The 23,779-nt window shown below is 35.6% G+C and overlaps 3 protein-coding genes, 1 non-coding gene and 1 pseudogene across 7 annotated transcripts; 4 read left to right on the top strand and 1 right to left on the bottom strand.

Annotated features, from left to right (window-relative positions):
- Positions 1-1,117: 1,117 nt before the first annotated feature.
- TRNAQ-UUG lies at positions 1,118-1,191 on the top strand. The gene has a single exon. It is a non-coding gene; the product is annotated as a tRNA-Gln (tRNA).
- Positions 1,192-6,080: 4,889 nt separating this feature from the next.
- On the top strand, positions 6,081-12,064 carry LOC116032685. 3 transcript variants are annotated; one of them, XM_031275375.1, is made up of 5 exons: positions 6,081-6,467; positions 7,200-8,354; positions 8,474-8,554; positions 9,474-9,804; positions 10,989-12,064. In XM_031275375.1, the coding sequence occupies exon 2, from the start codon at positions 7,202-7,204 to the stop codon at positions 8,342-8,344; it is 1,143 nt and encodes a 380-aa protein (XP_031131235.1). In that variant the 5' UTR covers positions 6,081-6,467; positions 7,200-7,201; the 3' UTR covers positions 8,345-8,354; positions 8,474-8,554; positions 9,474-9,804; positions 10,989-12,064. The 3 variants fall into 3 exon arrangements, with proteins under 3 accessions (XP_031131235.1, XP_031131234.1, XP_031131236.1); XM_031275374.1 differs by having other exon boundaries at positions 8,466-8,554; XM_031275376.1 differs by having other exon boundaries at positions 8,427-8,554.
- A 676-nt stretch (positions 12,065-12,740) lies between these two features.
- Positions 12,741-16,614, top strand: LOC116032595 (magnesium transporter MRS2-4-like). The gene is made up of 4 exons (XM_031275240.1): positions 12,741-13,206; positions 13,800-14,221; positions 15,193-15,471; positions 16,114-16,614. The coding sequence occupies exons 1-4, from the start codon at positions 12,933-12,935 to the stop codon at positions 16,387-16,389; spliced, it is 1,251 nt and encodes a 416-aa protein (XP_031131100.1). The 5' UTR covers positions 12,741-12,932; the 3' UTR covers positions 16,390-16,614.
- LOC116032596 (ubiquitin-like domain-containing CTD phosphatase) lies at positions 16,579-19,742 on the bottom strand. 2 transcript variants are annotated; one of them, XM_031275242.1, is made up of 6 exons: positions 19,524-19,742; positions 19,014-19,137; positions 18,381-18,495; positions 18,243-18,306; positions 17,652-17,817; positions 16,579-17,052 (listed from the first exon to the last, which is right to left on the bottom strand). In XM_031275242.1, exons 1-6 carry the CDS (start codon positions 19,592-19,594, stop codon positions 16,693-16,695), a joined length of 900 nt encoding a protein of 299 aa, XP_031131102.1. In that variant the 5' UTR covers positions 19,595-19,742; the 3' UTR covers positions 16,579-16,692. The 2 variants fall into 2 exon arrangements, with proteins under 2 accessions (XP_031131102.1, XP_031131103.1); XM_031275243.1 differs by having other exon boundaries at positions 18,243-18,285.
- Positions 19,743-20,436: 694 nt separating this feature from the next.
- On the top strand, positions 20,437-23,646 carry LOC116033026 (annotated as a pseudogene).
- The last annotated feature ends 133 nt before the right edge of the window (positions 23,647-23,779 follow it).

The following is a 23,779-nucleotide window of genomic DNA, read 5'->3' as shown; positions in this document are numbered from 1 at the left end:
GTTGTAGGTTAATACACAATTATTATTGTGTGGAGTGTGAACTATACTATCAAATAATGTATATTTAATAAACAACTAGTGTTTTTAGTATATTAAAAATGTACATTGTATTCAAAATCAATACATTATTTGAGTACTGAAAGTACATTATTTTGCCGTCAATATAGGCTCGCCATACGGGTCAGCCCACTTTTGGCGGGCTGCCAATGGCTAGGCTCGTGCGCTTCTAAGGCCCACTCTTTGGCGAACTTTTAAAATCAAAACTCACCACCTAGGTCGAGGGTGGGATGGGCCTGTCTGACGAGCAAAATTGGTTTTGACAACTCTAGTGATCGGTTGTATGAATATTCAACATTTCTCTTCAATTATTTTATACATTATATATGTAACTTACGCTAGACTAATCCTATTGGTTGTACATTTCTTTGATTTACTATGAGAAAGCTCTCAATGACTATAGAAATGTTTGCTCTGATTGAAGTTCATCTCGTGACTTTAGTCGGTAAAATATCATACGAGTCTATGCTACTAGCTCAAATTAAGAACGTATATCTTCCACATAAGTCGAATTTTGAACATTTTTGACATGTTCAATCGTTTTGTTGCTGGTAAGCTAACTACTACTATATTTGATGTTTGCAAATCAAACTCGCCCGTCATTAATTCAGAGTGTGATCTTATTCCTATAAATCTACAACTACTACCTAATAGAGCTCGACTAAGAGGGTGTTTGGCAAAAAAATCAAACTCGTGACATTTTGGTATGAGAATCATGCTTCACTCACTTGACACTCCTTTCAGAGCCATATTTACAAAGTTTTTAGTTTGGTGAAACTCGAAGTGAAAAATAAGTGTTTGAAAGAAAGAATCTGAATTAGTTAATTAATATTTAAATTTTAAACTAATAACGCTAAACCCAAATTAAGATTAATGAAAATTTTAATTGATGATAAAATTTTTTAAAATTTAAAATCAAATGATATAATTCGGTTTTCAAACACATTAACCGAAATAAATATGGTTTTTTGGACAGCTCTTGCGGTTTAAATATCAAAAGGCCGGTGTTCGTTTTCTAATAGATTCAACAAGATTTATTACAAAGTTTAAACGAAACAAGGACCGTATAGCGCAGTGGATTAGTGCGTTTGACTTTGGATCAGAAGGTCGTGGGTTCAACTCCCACTGTGGTCTAATTTATGCCACCCTTCAACCTCGTTTGTGTCTATGGACACCGTTGCCACACTTCTTTTATCTCACTTCATTTAAAATTTTCGCAAAATATGGCACCGTTATCATCTTTAAAGAATTAAAGTTTTCGTCAAATATGGCACCGTTATCATCTTTAAGTAATTAAAATTTCCGCCAAATATGGCACTGTTACCATTTATAAAGAATACAAGTTTTCGCCAAATATGGCACCGTTACCATCTTTAAAGACAAGTTTTCACTAAATATGGACACGATTACCATCTTTAGAGTTATTATTTTACTCCATTTACGTTTTTTTTTTGAATACTCCATTTACGTTTGGTAGAGTTTCATTTAAAGTTTCTGCAAATATGACATCAATGCCATCTTTAAAGAATAAAAGTTTTCGTCAAATATGGACATCGTTATCATCTTTATAGTTCTTATTTTACTCCATTTACGTTTGAGCAAAGAATTAATTTAAATCGTCTAAATATTATATATATGTTTCGCCCTTAATTTAGAATTTATTTTATATTAAATAACTTAGTCAAATATATTAAAATGTTTTAGATAATTTGACTAAAGTAAAGAATACAAATGTTTTTGAATTCGAGATTTCAAGTATTAAAGATGATACTTTAAGTATTTGAAGTTCAAGCACTCAAATTCAAGCATTTCAAGTATGAAGTTCAAGCATTTTAAGTACCAAGTTCAGGTACTCCGAGTAAACAAATTCAGTTGAAAGTAAGCAACAGCTTGACTAAGTTCATCATTGTGCTCTCCTTGCAATGGTCCGAACATGGCGGCATGTTGATGTCACTCCACTCTCTCAAAAAATCAACATTTCCATTGAGGAGCTTACTATAGTTCCCTCAATAAAATCAATAGGTTAGCGATGAAAAGGGGAGAGAATCTTTTCAATTTCATGCAACTATTTTGCATAGTGGACAGGGGCAAGTTGGTTATGTCGATGAATATTTTAAGCTGGTGGTTCAAGAAATTCAAGAAACGGATCAAACATGACATGAAATATTTGAAAAGGTTTTACTTTCTAGTTTCATTGATTTTTTTATTTTTTTTTAAGATGACAATGGAATCTTCATTGGCATCATGCACAATGCTTTCTTTCATATTTTTCCTTCAAAAATGTCACTTGTCATTAAAGGATTCAATGATTCATTATTTTTCTATTTGGTTTTTATCTTTGTCATTATATTCACAGTAAACGTCATTTTCAATCTTATTCAAAAATCTATGGAGACTCAGAGTATCATCAATCGCAACCCACAACTCACAGCCTGATTGCAGTGATATTGGATACAGATCTCAATGTCTACATAGTCAAAAATGTTGGTGGTGCCAAAATAACACCATTGATGACTCATGATTCTGTAAGTCCAAAGCTTTCTAGTTACCTCCTAGATATTTGCCTGCAATAAATTAAAAACATTCATCTTTTTAAAAATTTCTAAAATGTCATGATTTGAGCAATGCAAGTACCTTCTTTCGAATCAATATTAATATCGTTCTTCCATTGCTTATCTTCCCTGGTCACCAAATCAATGGAAATATAAGCAATTTCTAAATTTGAACCAAAATTAAAAAGGAATATGGATAAAAAAAAATATGTTGGGTTGATAATCGGAATGAAACTTGGTAAACTGGCTGTTTTGGATGATTCAATGAAAAATGTTTGTCTAATAGCGTAGTTGGGGAGAGATGACCCCCTTTTGACCCCGCAAATTACTCGGTGTACCATGGTCCACATATCTGTGTGTACTATAAATGTAATATACTCTTGCTAAATGAATTTTGATTTTACTTTGCTTATGGCTTACTTCCAAATATATAAATGCTAATATTAAGTGTTGATATTCAAATTTTTAGACTACCAAATTGCTAAATGAATTTTGATTTTACTCTTGCTTATGGCTTACTTGAAAAATGTTTGTCTAATAGCGTAGTTGGGGAGAGATGACCTCCTTTTGACCCCGCAAATTACTCGGTGTACCATAGTCCACATAGTTGTGTATACTATAAATGTAATATACTCTTGCTAAATGAATTTTGATTTTACTTTACTTATGGCTTACTTCCAAATATATAAATGCTAATATTAAGTGTTGATATTCAAATTTTTAGACTACTAAATTGCTAAATGAATTTTGATTTTACTCTTGCTTATGGCTTACTTGATGTAACATAAGTGGCTTTCTCTTAGGGGTGTTTTGTTGGATGAAAGTTTTCTTTAATTTGTTAAAAAAAAAATTGATATATTTCTTTGTTTAGATCATGATTTTTTTTTTTTTTTGTGTGTGGAGGCAATACTGACTCTTGTGTTTCAATAGGTTGAGAAAGTAGTTATGAACAGATACTGCATTGTAATAGAGTTAATAGTATTCAAAAAAGATCATGAACTTTTTTTTTTGTGTGTGGAAAAAGTTTTCATTAGTTATGAGGACAAATTTTTTATAAGAGGAGATGGTGGTATTTTGTTTTCCATAAAACTTATGAACAAAAAGTGAGCTGACATGACTATTTTGTCCTTGTGATTCATTCTTACTTTTTATTATATTTTTTTAGTAATTTATTTTTCATCGACCAAACAATATAATCAATATTTCCGGTGCTTGTTTTTTCATAAAATTTCAATTATATTTTCCGTCAAATATTTTTCATGAACCAAATAGATCCTTATATCTTATTTATTTCCAAATATATGAGTTTGAGTTATGTTCTTGTTATGTATTGCCTTATTGAAGATTTTATATTTACTTACACTTACTTGCTTCCAAAATATAAATATCTCTTTCCTTCAAAATATAAATATCTTGATTCCAAGTTAGGTTGTTACAAAATTAAAAATATAGAAAATGCTCAAACAAGTCCTTGAACTTTACTAAAAATATCAATTAGACCCTTAAATTTTTAAAAGTTGCAATTAAACATATAAACATGTTATTTTGAAGTATTGAAGCCTATAAATCAGTTGGTAACCTGTAAAATATATCAAAATATGAGACATCATAAATGAATACTACTGAAGCACAAAGAGTCAATATCGTATTCACTGAGGCTTAATTAAACCCATCCCTCTATAGGGAACTGCAACCCGGTGCCACTAGACCATAAGGTCTTGGCATTAGATATTGTACTTTGATTTATGTGTTTTGTAATCAAACTACCTGATTAATATTGATGTTATTTTGAATCAAATTAATATTTATGTTTAAAAATGCTTTCCAACCAACTATTTATTTCGGTAGGAACATGCAAACCACACAGGAGAGGTAAATCGCACTAGGAATATTTACATAACGGGCCCAACTGAGAGGCTTCCACCCAATCAATCACCCCTTTCAGGGCCCCTAAGAAGAAATATTAACTTGGCCACGCCTGGTATGAGTTGTCTTTTTCATTCAATAGCATAATTATATTTTTCAAGTGTAATTCAATGACTGATTTGATCATCATTTCAATAATTATTAGGTAGTGATACAATCACACTTGTGTGAGACCGTTTTACATATCTTTATCTACGAGATGAATCCGATCAAGATGAGATGTAATACCTATACTAGTAAATACAATACTAAAACATAAATAAAGTATTACCTCATACATTTTATCTTGATTCGAACCGTCTCACGGATCATCTCATACAAAATTTTGCCCTTGTGATATTGTGACAAATATGGATTTTTTTGCATTTTTAGTCCCACGACTATTGTGGTACTTGCAGAATTGGTCCACGACTTTCAAACTTTACAATTTTGGTCCACGACTATTGTTTTTGTTGTAAAAATGGTCCTTTTCCAGTCAACATCTCGCCGGAAAATAAATCCGACGGAATTTCCGGCAAATTTTCGCCGGGAAAAAAAATCCGGCATAGTTTTCGTCAATTTTTCGCTGGAATTTTTTTTTTCATTTCAAGTAGTATTAAAATGGACATTTACATTGTTGAAAAAAATAATCTTTCAAGCAGGGAAACATCGATTATGCCGGAAAAACATATATTCTTATTTTGGTAAACTAATTAAAGTTAAAACTAACTAATTTATAATTAAGTTAAAATAATTATAAGAATTTTGAAGTCAAAATCAATTGAATAAATAGAAATGCATAATGGCAGTGAACACTACTGGCAGTGAGCTATTTGAAATTTGAAGCATTATGGCAGTGAGCTATATATTTGGACTTTGGAGCAAATTAAGCTATTTGAAATGTATATGTGATTGACTATTTTAACTAAAAAAAATTAAAACTAATTAAATTAATTAAAGTTAAAACTTTAATTATTTTTACTTTTTAGCCAATTAAGTACAAATTCAAAATTATTAGTACAAATTCATGATTCAAAATTATTAGTACAAATTCATGATCAACAAAAATAATATTATTAAGATTAAATTTAAAAAAAAAGTACCAAACAAATTTGAATTTGTACATAATTTTACTAAGTAAAAAAATGAATTAGTTTTAAACTTTATTTTGTTTTAAATCGAGTTTTAATTTAATTAATTTACCAAAATAAGAATATATGTATACATAATCGATGTTTTCCCGCTAGAAAGATGAATTTTTTTCAACAATGTAAATGTCCATTTTAATACTACTTGAAAGGATAATTTTTTTTCCAGCGAAAAAATGACGAAAAATATATCATATTTTTTTTCCGGCGAAAACTTGCCGGAAAATCCGCCGAATTTATTTTCCGGCGAGATGTTGACTGGAAAAGGACTATATTTGCAACAAAAACAATAGTCGTGGACCAAAATTGCAAAGTTTAAAAATCGTGGACCAATTCTGCAAGTACCACAATAGTCGTGGGACTAAAAATGCAAAAAATTCGACAAATATGTATTAAATTGATTGTGAAAAAGAAAAAAAAAAAAACTCATTCACCCAATTTTCTTCACACAAACCTCGAAGCCCGTATCATCACCGTCAAACCAAAAACATGAAAATCGTCGCATCCATCACTGTACAGCACCACCATCTTCTTCTGCCCAGACCCACAACCACCTCCCTTCACATTCTTCTCCTTCTCTTCCTTCTCACAAAATGTGATATTCATCCTTCATCTTCTCGTTGGCCCTTCAAACCCTTGTGATCTCTTTACATACTTTCTCTATTTCCCTTTTTTTACCTTTTTTTAATTTCTTCTGTTTTATAAGAACCTGATCATTTACCTTAAAATTTCGCAATTCCCTGTTTCATAAGTTGACCAAGACCCACACTTCTTTCTGTTCTTAATAGTTGCCAACCAGTTTTAGGTAAGATTTTGCTCCTCTGTTTTATTCTTAATGTTTTTTCTATGCTGTGTAATTCAGCATTCCTTGGAGGGAATTTTTAGGAGTAAGTTTGTTTGAAATTGATGTTAGTGTTAGCATTATCTGATGAAGATACTGAAATGTTACATGAGAAATCCATATGCTGTTTTTCTTGTACTACTTATTGATTCTAGTTAACTTTCTAGGGTTTGCATAAATTTCATGTTTTGATTTTGGAGTAGTGAGTTTTCAGTTAACTGATTGTATGAAGAAATAGTTTGGAGAAGACCTTAGCTGAAGGTCACAGGAAAGTGAAAAGAATTTGTTGTTAGGGGTTTAAGCTGATTATGGATGTGCCTGAAAGTGTTGCTTGTTCATGGGTTGAACATGGAAATGACCCTTGGCCCAAGTGGTTCAGGGTCCAGGCTTTGTTAACCTGCAGTTGGGACTTCAACCCCTTAAAACTTATTGTTGGAGTTTCAGATTTATAAACTAGGAATGAGGCATTCATTACTTCTATAACGTTTGGATTTTATAATGGAATGCTATTTTTAGTATATATATGTTGTTGTACTTCTTTTATGCTGAATGGTTAGCCTTGTTTAATAGTGGATGCATTACTTACAACCCTCTGCATCTTTACAGTTTTGTGTATAAGCTTTTTATGTATTTGGTAAGCATTTCCTGATTGCACGGCACGTTCTTATTCTTGTCATGTATTCTTTTGTTGTTAAGGGATGAGGAGAACTGTATATTACAGTGCTGTACCTCAAGGTCCTCAAGTTGATGAGGCGTGGCCTATCAAGAAGTCACTAACGTTGTCTGATGTGGATATCACACATCCATTCCTTACATTGTCTCGGCAACAAGTTGAAAATCATATTGTTGTCCACATGACACCCCAGCAACAGGAGATCTTGAGAGCCCAAGGGCATATAGATTTTAATGCTCAAGATGATGACACAGGTGAGATGTATGGCATGAAGCTGAAGTGGCGAGGGAGTTATTACAACCTTATTGGAAAATGGGGTAGAGTTGTCCGAAGCAAAGGACTCGATGTTGGACAAGAGATTAGAATTCGCTGGGACAATGGGTACTTGCACTTCTCTGCCCCACAGCAGCTGATTCCTGCAGTGGTTACACCTGTCCGAATGGTTGCAGCACAAGCTGTGCATGACCAGTGGCCTATTAGGAAGGTGTTGACTGTGTCTGATGTGGACACAAATCATCCATTTCTTCCTTTGCCACGCCGAATGGTTGAGGATCATATTCTTGTGCATTGGACACCACAGCTGCAAGAGCAGTTAAGAAACGAAGACCATGTGAATGTGAATGCCCGGGATTATGATAGTGGAGAAGATTATCAAATGAAAATAAAATTGAGGGGAAATTTCTATAACCTTATTGGGAAATGGGGGACAATCATTCGACAGAAAGGGCTTGGTGTTGGGGAAGAGATCAGAATATGTTGGGTAAATGACTGCTTGTACTTTTCAGTTCGCCAAGAGCACTATGTTGCAACAAGTTCAGTGCAAGATAATTGGCCAATTAAGAAGGCACTGACCTTATCTGATGTGGATACCAGCCATCCATTCCTTACTCTGCCAGGCAAAGCAGTTGAAGATCATATTCTCTTTTACTGGACACCACAAGCCAGGGAGCAGCTGAGAAATGAACGTCAAATGGATGTTAATGGTCAAGATGAAGACACTGGTGACCTCTACTTGATGAAGTTGAGATGGCGTGGTAGCTACTATAACCTTATTGGTAAGTGGGGGAAGATCGTTAGAGAAAAGGGACTCCGTATTGGCATGGAGATAAGACTGCGCTGGGATAATAGGTGCTTGCACTTTTCAGTTCCTGAATTACTGCATAACTAAATGTACAAAGGTAGGTAACTTAAACTTTTCCACTGCTCATTGCCTGACTAATTGAATAATTGTGTTAATTATTTTTTTGCAGCATGCTTTTGAGACTATTTGTTCAATGTGTCTTTTTTGGGCATTCAGGTGGGTGGCCTTGAATAGACTGATCATTTATGCAGGCTGGAAATGATACGCATGAAGTTGTTCAAGAGCAAATACAACAAGGTGATTTGATGAACGTCATTTATTTTTCAGATACATGCATGCAAGGAAACTCCTTGAATAATTCCTTGTACAGTTGCACTCACTGGACAAGGGTATATATGCATGTAATGGACCATTATGTTACCAGACGAGGGTAGCTAATTAGTTATACTCGTGGTTGTTGACCGTTACTTTCCTGTACTTGTGTAAAGTCTGTCCAAACATTGTGTAATTTCTCTTTCCATGGTGGTTTTGGTAAACTTTTTTTAGTGTTGACCTTGTGAAGGATAGAGTTTCTCTTATTTGTTTTTCCTTCAATTACCCGCTATATATGGAATCCTTTTCCTTGTCTTTCCTCAACTGCACATTTATGATTCTGGTGTTGTTGACCACAACTCTTTGCCCATGGGAAGGTTTTGTATTTCTTCCAAACACACCATAACATGCAAATTTAATTGTGTATCTGAAGTTGTGGATATGCCCATCATTCCACTGCTACCGATTTCAGATACTTTCATAATGTGCAATTTTGTTGACTGTTACCAATTTCAGATACCTCCAAACACACAATGACTGTTACCAATTTTGTTGACATTCCTAATGTGCTACCGAAGAACTACTAGAAATAGGAAAGGAGAGAATTAGTTTCCTCGGATGGCAAGTGCCTTTCATAATATAAACCTACAATCAACCTGACTAGTTGGAGATTTATATAGTAATGAATACTCAAAGTTTCAGACATGCGGAACTTAAATAATATTTTGGTGTTGTGGAGTTAAAATATTGTTTTAAGTTGGTAGAAATCTTTGTTATTTTCTTGATCAAGAATTGCGGTTATTTTGTTGTTTATTGAGAAGAATTAATCTTCTTTGTTTTGATTCATGCTTCAGAAGATAAAATTTTCTGAGATTAATTGAGTTTTGATATTTGACTTTCCCAGGCATGTTTACGGTAAATTTGGTGAATCCACATCTGTCCCAAACAATAGACTTTGGGTTTGGTGATCAGTAGATATTCCCAAACGGCAAACCTTGGGATATCAATAGATATTTCCAAACAGACAGATATTTCCGGAAGTATTTGGGATCAGAAGAAAACTTTGGCCAGGGACCAGTATACCATCAAAGATTGATCCAGCAGATCCTTTCATGAAGGTCTGCCAGACTAGTATGCAACACACCCCTTACCTGCCGGGCTGGTATGCTAATTGTGCATCAAAGACTTTCATGCATGCAGGTCTGCTGGACAAATCTACTTATAAACTAGTAGAGGTTTGTATACTTGTCTGTTGTATTAGACTACTAGTTTTATTATATTTGCTAATATAATAAATTCTTGATCAATTTTACAAATATTTAATCTGTGAATAATTTAAATATTTGTTGTAGTGGTAACGGAATTTTCTCTTAGGGAAAATTGTAATTTATGCCCCTCCATAATATGCCAATTATCAATGTGACTCCTGAATTATTAGTGGTGTAAATATTGCCCTTTAATTTTCAAAATGGTACATATATTGCCCCAGATCCGTTTTAAAACGACACCGTTTTAAACTCTAAGTCCTTGACGGGAGGGGCAATACATGTACCGTTTTGAAAATTGAGGGGCAACATTTATACCTCTAATAATTCAGGAGTCACATTGATAATTGGCATATTATGGAGGGGCATAAATTACAATTTTCCCTTTTTTCTTATTTATGAGAGTAGTGATAACGGAAGTTTTTAAACTTTCCGTAATCTCCATGTCTGAGGGTGGTTGTATATGCAGTATAAGTTCAAGAAACTTTTGAGACTTCTTCCTAACTTTTTCTACCTTTGTTGAATTATCTCGTTGTAACCCGATTAATTTGCCAACTTCATGTATCTCACAAGCTTTATTTGAGACCCAGGTTGCTCATACAGTGTGATTCAAAACTTGTAGGAAAGTGTATTGTATACACGCCTAAAGTTCTTGATTCTTGTTTTTTCTGTATTTTCTCTACACCCGAATATATTTTCCCCAACATCGCTTCCCATGGGCCCACCTCATTAAAACAAAATGTGAAGACAAGAAAAAGAAAAAAGATAGCATGCAGATAACATCATTAGTGAGGACAAAAATGTAGCTGACCTTATTTTGATTGGTGTGAAGGATTAGTTCAATTGAGTCGATAGTTATAATTGGATTACATCTATCTTAGACTGAAGTTGAATTTGAACCTTTTATTGATAGGTTTCATACTTTGGACTTCAAAATTTCATTTATTAAGGCTCTGTTGAATTTCTCTTTTAGTGGCTAAAGTTGCGTTTGAACCTTTTGTAGTTTTGTTAATGGACTTTATACCTGGAACTTTTACATATTGTCTCTTATTCATTGTTGCACGTATAATTTTGAACAGAACTTTATTCAATTTATGCTCTAAAGCTTAAATGTTCTAGTATTGAATTAGTTGTGTTGAACGTTAATTTTGCAGGCTATTCAGATATTAAGGGCAAAACACCTGCTTCTGTCATTCGTGATGCTGTTCCTTAGAAGAACAGATGACGCCGAGATTCTAAAGTTTCTTGTAGATTTGGTTCCCCTCTTCTCATGCCATCACTTTTAGCGGTGGGATTGTGCAAGATATACCAATTTAATTAATTGGTTGATTCTGGAGGCCGTCATGCCACCCTTTTCTTATTCCAGCTTCTTAAAGGTATTCAACTCGATCTCCAATAGATTGACCTGCTGTCATGGTATGCACTACAAGAATTCTGGGCATGTACTCGTGGATCACTTGCCAGTGCAACTTTTTGAATGCTAAATCTGTATGGTCCGAGGAAATGAGTGACATGCCAACTCTTAGACTTTGGAAATGGACTGGGGGAAGAGTATTTCAATGTTGTGAAAGCATCTGCGTCAGCGTATCTGGGGATGCATATACGCGTCTTATGACACTGCTCTCTGTTGAATCTATGTGTTAGCCGGTGTGCATCTGCATTCATTCCTGCATTTGCGTGCCAATTATGTATCCCTAAACCCTAAACCCCCCAAAAAATGCAGATGCACAAGAAACAACGTGAGAGCTTCAAGTGAGTACTCGAATGAATCCAATAGTAAATTGCTTGTGTTTGCAAGAGCACAAGAAGCTCCGGGCGCCGTGGGGAGGTGGACTACTACTATGCAGCACAAGTGCACACCATCTGCTTCATTGCCACTTCCTTCTATGAAGTTGTGGTTTTCATTCTTGTGTAGATTTTTGGCATTATAATCCTATTCTTGTTTTACTTTGATATAAGAGTAGTATTATGACTCTGATTCTTGTACCAGGAAAGACTGGTGATTTTGAGAAAATTGTTTTTTTTTTTGGTCATTCTGACCTTGCTGTTATTCATCCCCGATATGTGGTCTGTGTACCAAAAGTCAATACATTTCATTTGTGTGTATTGTAATATTGTATAATGCCAATACTTGTGTGAGTCAAACTATCTGTTAGTTATCATGCCAATACTACTCTTGTAAGTAAGGTTATATTTGCTTGGAAATATAAGATTTTCATGTTTGGTTCAAGTTATGTAATTTTTTCAGGGAATGTAACATCATATTCCCATGAAGTTTTAGCTATTGGAAGGGAAGGTGAGATATACCCCAAGTAATCTCACATCCCCTTATTTTATTACTAATATTGAATTTTTGATATTTTAATTAATTTGTCTTATTTACATACTTCAATTTTAAACTGAACACAGGAATCTAACATTCCCACTTAGGCAACATTTTCAACAATCTAACATTACATTTTCTAAGGTAATCTAACATTTTGTGAACCAAACGTTATTGATGTTGACATTGTGAAGGCAACCATAATAAAGTTGTTCATACTGTTGTCTTGGTAATCATAAAGTTACAAATTCAACTTCTCATAATGAGAATAACATATTCGCTTATAGACAATTTAAATTGATTTACCGATAATTTTTTACCGATTATAGTTATAATACATAATTTATCTAGTGTACACTTTCTAAGTGGTTATAGTTTTTTTCGTCACTCAAAAAATAGATGTTTGATCTTGTGACAAATTAAGTAGATAAATTGATTATTAGCAAATTGTATTATCAATTTTGATAACTGTTTATAATAACACGTAAAAAGACGTATAATAGAAAATGGGGAATTCTAAAAAAAAAATAAAAAATGGGGAATATTCCACCGACCAGCAATTAAAGGTAAGCATAGAGTCTAGAACTCAAAAAAGGTCAACGGCGTAACTGAGCTGCTGATCTCATGCGCGGTGCTCCTTATATGGAAGAAGAAGACGACGATGGAGAAGAGGCTTCCTCGATCGATAGCTCAAATGAACTGATATACGCTTAGGTTTAGCGTATGAGTATTACGTATATGTACGCGGATAGAATTTCTCGAGGGAGGGACTGGAATGGGGAAGGGAAAGTTCACGTTACGCAGGAGGAAGAAGGGAGCGGCGCCGGTGATCGACAATGGCGCCGCGAATTTGATCGCGTCTAGTGCAGCGACGAGCAAGGCGGTGAAGAAGAAGGCGGGCGGGACGAGGCTGTGGATGAGGTTCGACAGGGCCGGACAATCGGAGCTGATTGAGTGCGATAAGGGCGCTATCATCAAGCGCGCATCTGTTCCTGCTAGGGACTTGAGGATCCTCGGCCCTATCTTCTCTCACTCCTCAAACATTCTCGGTATTCTCTATCGCCTTGTGCTTCTTCTCCCTGTGTATGTATATATCTACTATGGTCTGTACGCGCGTGTGTATAGTTCGAGGTTTCATCTCGCTTGTGTTTCTGCGATAAGTTTGAATTTTTGATTAGATACGGTTTCCTGAGTGCAGTCAGGGAAGTCTGTTTGTGAAACAAGTTTAATATGATGCTCTTTAGTACTAATATGCATTCTAGGCTTAGTTCGTATGAAATTCACAGTAGAAAGGGTTGAAAATAGTGACCTACTGACCTGATTCTAGGTTATGATGCAAGGTGAACGTGGTTGGATGTCTCTCATACTGAGTATATTAAAAGTTTAGTAGTCTGTTGTTCTTCAAGCATTTTCTCATAATTGCCTCTGTATTGGCTGAAAGCACATGCTATGCATTGCAGTGTTCACTTGAGTTCTTTTTCTTTTGTACCAAAACTATGTTTACATGGTCTTTGCTGTTTGTTATGAATACCTAGGGGATCCTATGTATTAGGTATAGGTCCATCCCTTGTCGGAATCTGTTTTCTTCTTCCCCTTGTTTACTGAAGTTTCTAAAAGGAGTGTCTTTGTCCCTTCATTGCAGCTAGGGAGAAGGCCATAGTTGTTAATTTGGAGTTCATTAAAGCTATAGTTACAGCCGAAGAGGTTTTGTTGCTTGATCCTCTATGTCAGGAGGTTCTTCCATTTGTTGCTCAACTGAGGCAACAACTCCCTCTGAGCAATCATTCCCTGACTGCTGAAGCTAGTGTTGTACAACCTGATGACTTCCAATTTCCAGTGCTGGAAGCTGTCGAAGGATTGCAGGCTGAGCTTCCATTTGAGTTTCATGTTCTGGAGATTGCTCTAGAGATTGTTTGCACATATTTGGATTCTAGCGTAGTGGAACTTGAGAGAGATGCTTACCCTGTTCTGGATGAACTGGCCAAGAGTGTTAGCACGAGGAATCTTGAGCACGTGAGGACTTTAAAAAGCAATCTTACCCGATTACTTGCACGTGTACAAAAGGTAGGCTTTTTGTTACTCCATATTTCTTTTTGCTAGTAAATGTGGAGTTGTCAGATTTCTTTATAACTTTATTTAACACATTCTGTGAACTAAAATGTCAGAGTAACGTGAAGAGTCTATGTCTCACAATTGTCACATGATGTGGAAAAAAGAAACATGAATCTAGACTCTCTTATGTCTCTCATAGCCCATAAATACTCGGCTATTCTAACCAAGCTAATCAAGCAATTGATCCTAGGCTCTACTACTTGCTTAAAACATGCTTCTGTCTAACTGCAGGGTGGTGGCTCTTTGCCACCCAACAGATCTTAAGCCTCAATATTTCTTAACAACTTTTTTCCTTTAGACAATGTGTACAAATATTTGGATTTTGTTATTATTGTTGCTTCATTTTAGCTTTGTTATGCACTTCTTGATGATATCAAGAAAGAAAATACATCCTTTAATATATAAATGGATTTAAAATTTATTGAGCACATTTATGTTTTTGCCATTGAAGAATAATCATGTTCCTAGAAGAATCATTTAGGAGCAAGAGCTTCCTTTGAAGAACTTTTGGAAGATGGGTACATTGTGTTTATATTGACTTGTGTGAGTGGTGATGTATATTGTGTTTATGTTAAACCAACATTTGATGAAGCTATTATCTTGATCATTGTCAACTGTAAAAGAGGCCAATGGCATCATATATTTTTCTGAACGTAAATCAAAATGTAAACTATATACTGCTGGTAGTAAATATTTTAACCAAGGTATTGGAAGAGCATGTGATCTGTGCCAATTCAAACATTATTCTTATTTTGTATCAATCACACGGTCTGTGTAATTTGGTTTGCTTGGGCTTATGCTGTCACTGAAGTGTTGTTAATGTACAGGATTTTGGCTTGGACCAAAATCATTACTAGATAATCTCAGAAATGAGAGCCATATTACTTATTTTGGTTGATTGAGATAAATACATTTGGTGGCAGGTGAGAGATGAAATTGAACACCTTTTAGATGACAATGAAGACATGGCCCAGTTATACTTAACTAGAAAATGGATTCAGAATCAGCAATCTGATGCTGTACTGTCGGGGACTACCGGTTCGAATAGCATTGTTCCCATTGTGCCTAATCTTCGAAGGGTTAGTTCCACCCGAAGTGGAAGTTTCAGAAGCAATTTAAATGACCATGACGTGGAGGATCTAGAAATGTTGCTGGAGGCTTACTTCGTGCAGTTGGATGGCACACGTAATAAGATATTGTCTGTGAGTATTTCTTTCCCTAAAAGTTTTGCTAACTATTTGTGGTCATTTTCACTTTTCAAGTTCTTTTTATTCTTAAAAATTTGGTTGAAAATCTTTTAAACAGACATTTATTGTGGTATATACAGATGATAAATGCTTAGTCTTTTTGTTAGGTTAATAAGGAAGGGTCCGGATATGATGCTGGTACATCTGAGGTTTTTTCCCCCAATTAAGAAAGGAGATAAATCTTTAATCTGTTGCCACCAAATAAAGATGTACATAGATCCAGATGGTGTTAGTCTAGTGGGGACCTCTACCTTCTTTTTTGCCCTCTTATTTTAACCTTTAGAAGGTTGCAGGGTTGCAAAAGCTCCAATTAAGATTTCCTATAAAAAAGTGCATATGAGACTAAATTCAATCTCAGTTTGGAACTTTTAGTCATAACTTGTAATGGGGATTGCAATTTTGGTTTGGAGCTCTTACTCCTTCGCAGTGTTAAGTTGGAAGCCCTTGATTCCTGCTAAAATGATTAAAAATCTCTTTCCTTTAAGATGATGGGAACCCTTGTTTAACTTATGACATACAGTGTTGATAATTATCAGCAACCAAAGTGTGGCTATGATAACTTTTATCTCAGGGACTTTTTTCTTCGTGGAATCTCAGGTGCGTGAGTACATAGATGATACAGAAGATTATGTCAACATCCAGCTGGACAACCAGCGTAACGAACTTATTCAGCTGCAATTGACATTGACCATTGCATCATTTGCCATAGCTGTAGAAACCTTGATAGCAGGGTGGTTTGGTATGAACATCCAATGCACCCTATACAACATCCATGGCATATTTTGGCCCTTTGTTGCTGGGATCACCGTAGGCTGTACAATTGTCTTCTTTGTTATCCTAGGATATGCTAGGTGGAAGAAGCTGCTATCATGATTCTTCAACTCCTCTTCTTCACATACACAGGCACTAAATTCTCAGCCGGTTAACGTGCAAATTTCTTGGATTATTACTTAATTACATCCACGTGCCTGTGTCAACCAATAACCCATTTCATTTGCTTGTAATTTGCCTGAATTATTAAGTGTTTGGCAAACAAATGTCCCATTTGAACACTATGCCAAGTATCAAAGAAAGCTTAGTTTTATTATTGCTCTTCTCTATGAAATGAATGTTGCTACTGCTTTTTGAAGTGGAGCATAAAATCTTGGGCAGTGAATTGTTTAACTTGGATTGCTTTCATTGTCTGGATGTGTTGGAAAATAAAGGTAAACAAACAAGAAAAAGATATGACATGTACGTTCCCCAAAAAGGTATTGTGATACCCAACCTAGTAAAATACTGGTGCCGTTGAGATCCACGTATACCTCTCTTAAAATCATCCTCTTTGTATGATTCCCAATCCTTGTGGTTGAGGGCACTTAAGTCGTCGAGATCAGCAATGGCAAGCAAATATTGGGTAAGCTTCATGAGTTCCTGGTCAGTGCTTCGACTTGAGTGTGCCTTCCTGAACGGCTTTATGGTCAGACCATTTTGTGGATTCATCGCAAAGTTCCTCCTCAAGTCATCAAACATTATAGTGTTTTTTGGATCGTAAAACTGCAGCAGGTCAAAAACAGGGCCCCTTTAGACACTGGTCAAGCAATCAATAGTATACTACACCACCCGCCCCATTGTCAATTTGTGAAGACTCTCCTATATGCTACTAAAAGAAAATCTAAAGAAAAAAAGGATCTTCTGTTGCTCCATAGTAGTATAATAGTACACCATCCCGGCCCCATTGGCAATTTGTGAAGACTCTCCTATATGCTACTAAAAGGAAATCTAAAGAAAAAAAGGATCTTCTGTTGCTCCATAGTAGTAAAATAGTACACCATCCCGGCCCCACTGGCAATTTTTGAATTTCATAAAACCTTTAAGGAAGGGTGAGATTCTCGAACTTTGTTTTTAGTTTATCTTTGGTAGCTTTCATGGGAATCACATTCTTAGGTTATGTGAGGTTTCCATGAATGTTACATTACCTCAAAATATCCTTTAAACCAAACAGTCCCTAGTTCACTAAACATTTCTTGAAGATGGACATTAGTTTTCAACTGTCAATTAGGAAGCAAACATAGCATTTAACTAATATTTTGAAAGCTTATACTCCATATTGACAAAGCAGAAATTAAAGAGATAGGAAGAAGTTGAAATTGAACCTCGGGAAACTTGGCCCAAATTAGGCCCAGTGGCTTGCAGTTGATCAGTCCATGAGTATCTGATTGGACTGTTATCATTGCTAAATGATCAAGCATTGCCGTAATTTTATAGTTGGGGTTGTTGAGAATACCAAATCGTTCCATCTTGTACTCAATCACATCCATGCTGCAGACAGAAAAGAGACATGCTCAGTGATCACTTCCACAAAAGAAGACTGAAATGCATGCTACGTCAAAGACTTCAATTGAAGAAGAAGAGACCGGAAAAGAAACAGAAAGTTTTTAGATAGAAAGCTTAAAGAAATAGAAATGATGAAATTATATGATTTAGTTCTTTAAACCCCAACGAACATTCTAGGCTCAATTGTTGAGAATCAATGTTTACAGTTCTTCCATTTTATGAGAAACACCAGCCTGAATTCAGACATTCAGTACAGTGCAGTGCATAAGATCTTTATCTTCTGAACATGTGGCCTAATACATCATTTTAGCCTTTTAGGAAGCAGAGGTAATGTATCATCTTTTTAGCATCAAACCAGTCAATGGTGAATATATCATCATAATTGCAATGACCAGGGAGGAAATTCTGACCTGGTTGCAGACCAGATGATGATATCATACTCTGCATAAACAGCTGAGAGAAATTCATGCAGATCTGCATATGATAAGAAAACAATTACCCCACCAAGATAGGCATCAAGAAAAACATCTAAGCAAAAAGAAACTCACAAGGTCTCATGAGTTGATATGGGTTCTCTGCTGTTGACCTGTGATCAATTAGAGTATAGTCGATATCTAGAACAAGCAGCTTTTTCCCTTGCCGACATGGGTTTTGGACTGTAATCTAAAATGACTTCTTCATATGAGGCTTGCTAGATGTATATGAACACAAGAATGCAAAGATACAACAAGAAATTACTTGTAAGAACAGCACTTGGCACAAATAGTAAAGCATCTTTCATTTCAGGGTTATATTATCTTCAAACACTACAAGGTAATTTTACTCATCAAACAATGTAACATCCAAGTGAATAATTATAGCAAAAAGAAAAAATTTGGGTCACGAGGAAACCTACAGTCACTACCCCTACCCAAGGGTGTGCATTGGGTAGCCTGCAAAGGAGGTTAACCATTGTCCATGACTGACTGACTCAAACTAGAAAGACCTATAGGCCGCTCCGGCTACAATTCTTGGAACCTTGTGATTACTAAGTCGAGGTAAATCAGCTTAGGTTGTCCATAACTGACTAACTTAAACAAGTAGACCTATAGGCTGCTCCGTTGGAAGTCAAACTTAAACTTGTGGTTACAAAGTCAACCCAACAAATAATTTTTTGATAGATAAAGAACAGTGTTACTGACCTTGTATTCTTCAATTCGCCTCCTCATTATCTTTTTGTTGGCATCTTTATCTTTCATTTCTACGCCTTCATTCTGCCCAATTTCAAAATCGTCTGGAGAATCCACTTGATCCGGCTCAAAAGTACTGCAAATCCAACAAAATATTATGTTAGTTAGTCATCATTAAGGAAACAAAATGTATACACAGTACAACATACCAGAAGTAAACTAATCCCTACATATATGCATTTCCTCATTGTAGTTAGGCTTCATAACAATGAGGAAAACTGCCAAACAAACCCGGCAGAGTTGTAAGACCTAGCTCAGAGAAACTAACAAGCTAGCTAGAATACAGCATATAAGAAGCCTAGAAAGCAATTTAAACTACAGGAACGGAGAACTGCGACGAGAATATATATGCAATGTAACTTCGCCAAAAGCGATCGCTGCGATCGATCGAGCTAATCGAAAAGCGCCATGAGCGCGCGAACTTGCGATTCAACAGATCGAATTCGACGAACGATACTTTACCTCAGCCAGGACGACACAATCGAGCACGACTTTCGCCTCCTTTCCAGCTCCCGATCTTCCGATCGGCCCATCCTTAAATCGTTCTCGCAAGTCTCACCTTCGCAGGTACGTTCTTCTTCTTCGTTCGCCGCCGAATCGCTTCATCATTATCATCGCTCTGCAATTTTTCCTTTTCGGGAAGGTGAGAGCTCATACACGCGACATTGTTTCTCTCGAATTTGTTTTCCTCTCTGTGGACACATAGAGTGGACAGCCCACGACCACAAAGAGTGGGTACTATATGCATGCACTCATGCAGATCCGCTCTTTATTAAATTATTATTAATTGATATTTGCTTTGGTTCAAAAAATATTAATTGATATAAATAAAGAATAAAAATAGGTTAAAATTGTTTTTCCATGTATTAATTTTTATTTATTTACCTAAGATATTGAATATTATTAATAAAAGCATCCCTTTATCATGTTTATGCTTGCCAACAAAAGAATGAGAGATAATGAAAAAAATAGAAAAAGAAAAAAGAAAAGTTAGTTAGAGTGACTATCAGTTGACGGCTTGGCGCCCATTCTGACACATTCATTGAGTATTACTGGTGTGTGAGACGCGCATCAACTTGTCTGACATTTTTTTTTGGAATATACTAGACTGATATTTAAATTTCTCAAAATAATATTTCAAGCAATTTATTTTTCATGAAATTTAAATTTAAATTTTCTCAAATTTTTTTCCAAGAACCAAATTGGTTGTTTAGAAAAAAAAAAAAGTCAACAATTGAAAAAGAAAAATGTTGTTAGGGTCTTTTACAGACATGAAGAAATCGGAGGGGTCAGATCGCTAAAAACAAAAATTAGCAAAGTCATATCGAATTTTGGTTCCTTTACGTCAACGAGAAGTAGTAGCAGTAGTGGTCGACAGGTACTATATATGTATATGTATATATATGAGAGAGAGAATCTGTAGAAGAAGACGACGAATACAAGCCAGTTGAGGAGAAGAAACGGAATAAAAATCCAATCAACTGTGAGATTCTGATTTTTGTTACATTATTTTATTCTTTTTCTTTCGGATTCACATTGTATCGCGATCGGAGAACGTTTGGCATTCGATCGAAGTCAAATATCTCTTCCAGTTCAGCTAGGTATTCCTGCAATTCTCTGTTTCCGGTGCTTTATTTGAAGTTATTTGTTTGGTTCAATGAAAATGGACTTCAACGAATGTAAAAAGATTTGCATAAACATCGAATCTTTTCAGCTTTAAAAAAAAAATGGATGTATGAAGTCGGATTTCGTTTTTTTTTTTTGGTACTTACTGTTTGATTATGCAGTAGAGATTTCTTGAAATGAAATTTTCAGTCGAGCTCTGCTCTTTTATATGTTCAGATAATCATGTGAATAATTAGCAATTTTATTTGTTAACATTAAAAAAAAAGGAGTTTGAGAGAAGCAACTGAGATATTTAAAGGCCTCTGCTTTATCTCGTATTGTTGGTTAACTCATATCTATTTGACTGTGATTGACAAAGTAAATGAAGTTCTGGCATGGTAATTCTTTTGAATGAATATCCCTCTATTGGCTTTTTGATTTTTATTTATTTTTCAAGCTTGTTCCTGTCTTTAATTGCAAAGTGCAGTTCATGTGATTCTTGTGAGTAGTAATGATGTCCTATTTTCTTTTTTGCTGGTCTGAGCTATCTTCTTTATTTCTGATCTCTGCTTTTGTTGAGATTTTGCTCTTTATTCATTTTGTGACAGGAATTGTTTGTATTGACCATGGCAAACTTTGAGGGACAATCTAGCATCAGGAATGTGATGTTCAATGGGAAGAGTTCTTTACTGCCTCCTAAAAGTCCATTTCCTAGCTTATCTCCATCATATATTGAGTATACCCCTTCTTTCGGTCACAAAGGCATTCCAAAACCGAGGGAAGGTAATTCACACCATCAGCGTACCTCCTCTGAAAGCTTTCTGATAGAGGAGCAGCCATCTTGGCTTGATGATCTTCTTAATGAGCCAGACACCCCTGTACGTAGAGGTCATCGGCGCTCATCAAGTGACTCCTTTACATATTACGATGCTCCTAATGTTGCAAACTTAGATTTCATAGTTCAAGATCATAACAACTTTAGAAACATGATGCCTATCCGTTCGTGGGGATCCCAAGAATTTGATTACCACGGAGATGCTCACCACACTGCTTTCTATGGGGATCATAACTCTTCAAATAGACACAAGAACAGGACAAGAGATGCATCTCCAAATAAAATTATGCATCCACACGGCATCCCTTCTCCAAAAGAAAATCTTATTGTTCAAAGCTCAGGATCACCATGTCCCCCACAAGGAGACAGGGCTCAATCTCCAGCAATTGACAAGCAGGATCTACTCGAATCTGGCCCACCTGATCCAAACAGCTCTGCAGAGAAGAGGGATTCACTTGTCAAGAATTCTTCTTCTGGAACCGACAAAAAGTACTCAAGGCAGTATGTCTTATAATCTTAGCCAATAGCAAAATCCTCATCCCCTTGTCAAGTTATAGTAGATGGCATCTGAGTGCAGTAGATATACAGCCCATTTGACCATCATCACTACTTTGTTTTTGTCCTATGCTTAATGTAGCTCATATCAGTGCTTGTTTTAGATCAAGTAAAGATTTTGGATTAGAATGAGTTAGTAGAAATTTCTTATTCTAAACTAAATTATCACAAGAATTTCTATGTTATGCAGGCAATTTGCTCAGCGTTCAAGAGTCCGGAAGCTTCAATACATAGCTGAGCTGGAAAGGAATGTTCAAGCTCTACAGGCACTTACCTACATCAGCTAAAGAAGATATTCGACTTTGACGTTGTATATTATTATAATTTTTTATATCACTCTTATCTCTGATTACAGGCTGAAGGCTCTGAAGTTTCCGCTGAGCTTGAATTCCTTAACCAGCAAAATCTTATCATGAACATGGAGAATAAAGCGCTAAAGCAGCGTTTAGAAAGTTTAACTCAAGAAAAGCTTTTAAAGTATGGTAAGTTACTTCATTAGTTATATTTAATTACTAGGTGTAAAGTGGTGCTTCTGGTTCTGCATAATTGGGATAGTCATTTTGGAGCTCTAATGAGTAATCTCCACTTATTTCTTGGTCTATTTCTATTGACTGCTCTATTGGTGCCATATATTAGTTCTGTTTTTGGCTATTTGAAAAGAGTAGTTGCTAGATCCTTTTTTTTTTGGTGGTTCAAATCATACTTGTGAGGTGATAATTTGTTAAATGTTTGAATCAGCTGCTTGTTTTCAGGAATAAGTGCTCTTACACACTTCAATTGTTATGTGCTCTTGCAATAGAAAGGATATTTGGCTTCAGATTGCTTTGTCAATCATTTATAAAGTATCTGATTATAAAGTATCTGAAGGAAATAGAAAGGCTTTTGTTAGATGTCTACTTTCCGAGATTCATATTAGTCCTGCATAGTACCAGTACTAAGAAACTCCAACAGTGCAGCAGAAAGCTTAGTTTTATGATCTCTCAATGAATTAAATGTCACTGGTTTTTTTTTGGGGTGCAGTGGAACATGAACTTTTAGAGAAAGAAAGAGAAAGACTACAAGCTTTGTATCAACAACAGCAACAACCACAACCGCAACAGCAACAGAAGCAACAATCCCATGGTCATCGCCGCACCACAAGTAGAGATCTTGATCAACAATTTAAAAACCTCTCTTTTGAAAAATAAAGAGGCTGGATCCGGCCATGAACCCCCTCCTCCGTCTGGGCAAATGCACAACTGAGTGAACTGACCACCACAAATATAGCTATGACCTTTATAGCTCTTCTCGAGCGTTCCTCGGATCATTTTACCCCATTTCAGCACATGCTATTGAGCTGAGCTCTTGTTCTCTAGCTCGACTCTTAATTTCTGTTGTAATGGTTGTATTGTCTTTCACTTTTCTTTCTCGAGGATAGCAAACTTTTGTATGCACCTGGTGGTTTGTGCCATGGAGTGGCATCCTGGCAGTCGACTCACCTGAGGTGATTGCTTCAAGCATGATTCTTCACTCCTTGTATGACCAAGTAATTTATTTTGGGGAATTTCCATTTTCTGAACTCAGCTGTTGAATTCCTGCATTTCTTCTTTATCTTTTCCTTTAATAGGCAGGTATTTATAATGAAACTGTTTGGTTTCATTACTCTGGAATCTGGTGGTGTTGTGGTTGCTCTTTTCACCTTTCTGTTGTTATTAGTTTGCAGTTCTATAACTAGTTGGCTTTA

The sequence above is a fragment of the Ipomoea triloba genome, chromosome 10, assembly GCF_003576645.1.
Source record: "Ipomoea triloba cultivar NCNSP0323 chromosome 10, ASM357664v1".
Lineage (NCBI taxonomy): Eukaryota > Viridiplantae > Streptophyta > Magnoliopsida > Solanales > Convolvulaceae > Ipomoea > Ipomoea triloba.
Note: the sequence above shows the minus strand (reverse complement) of the source record. Positions and strands in the feature narration are given on the sequence as shown.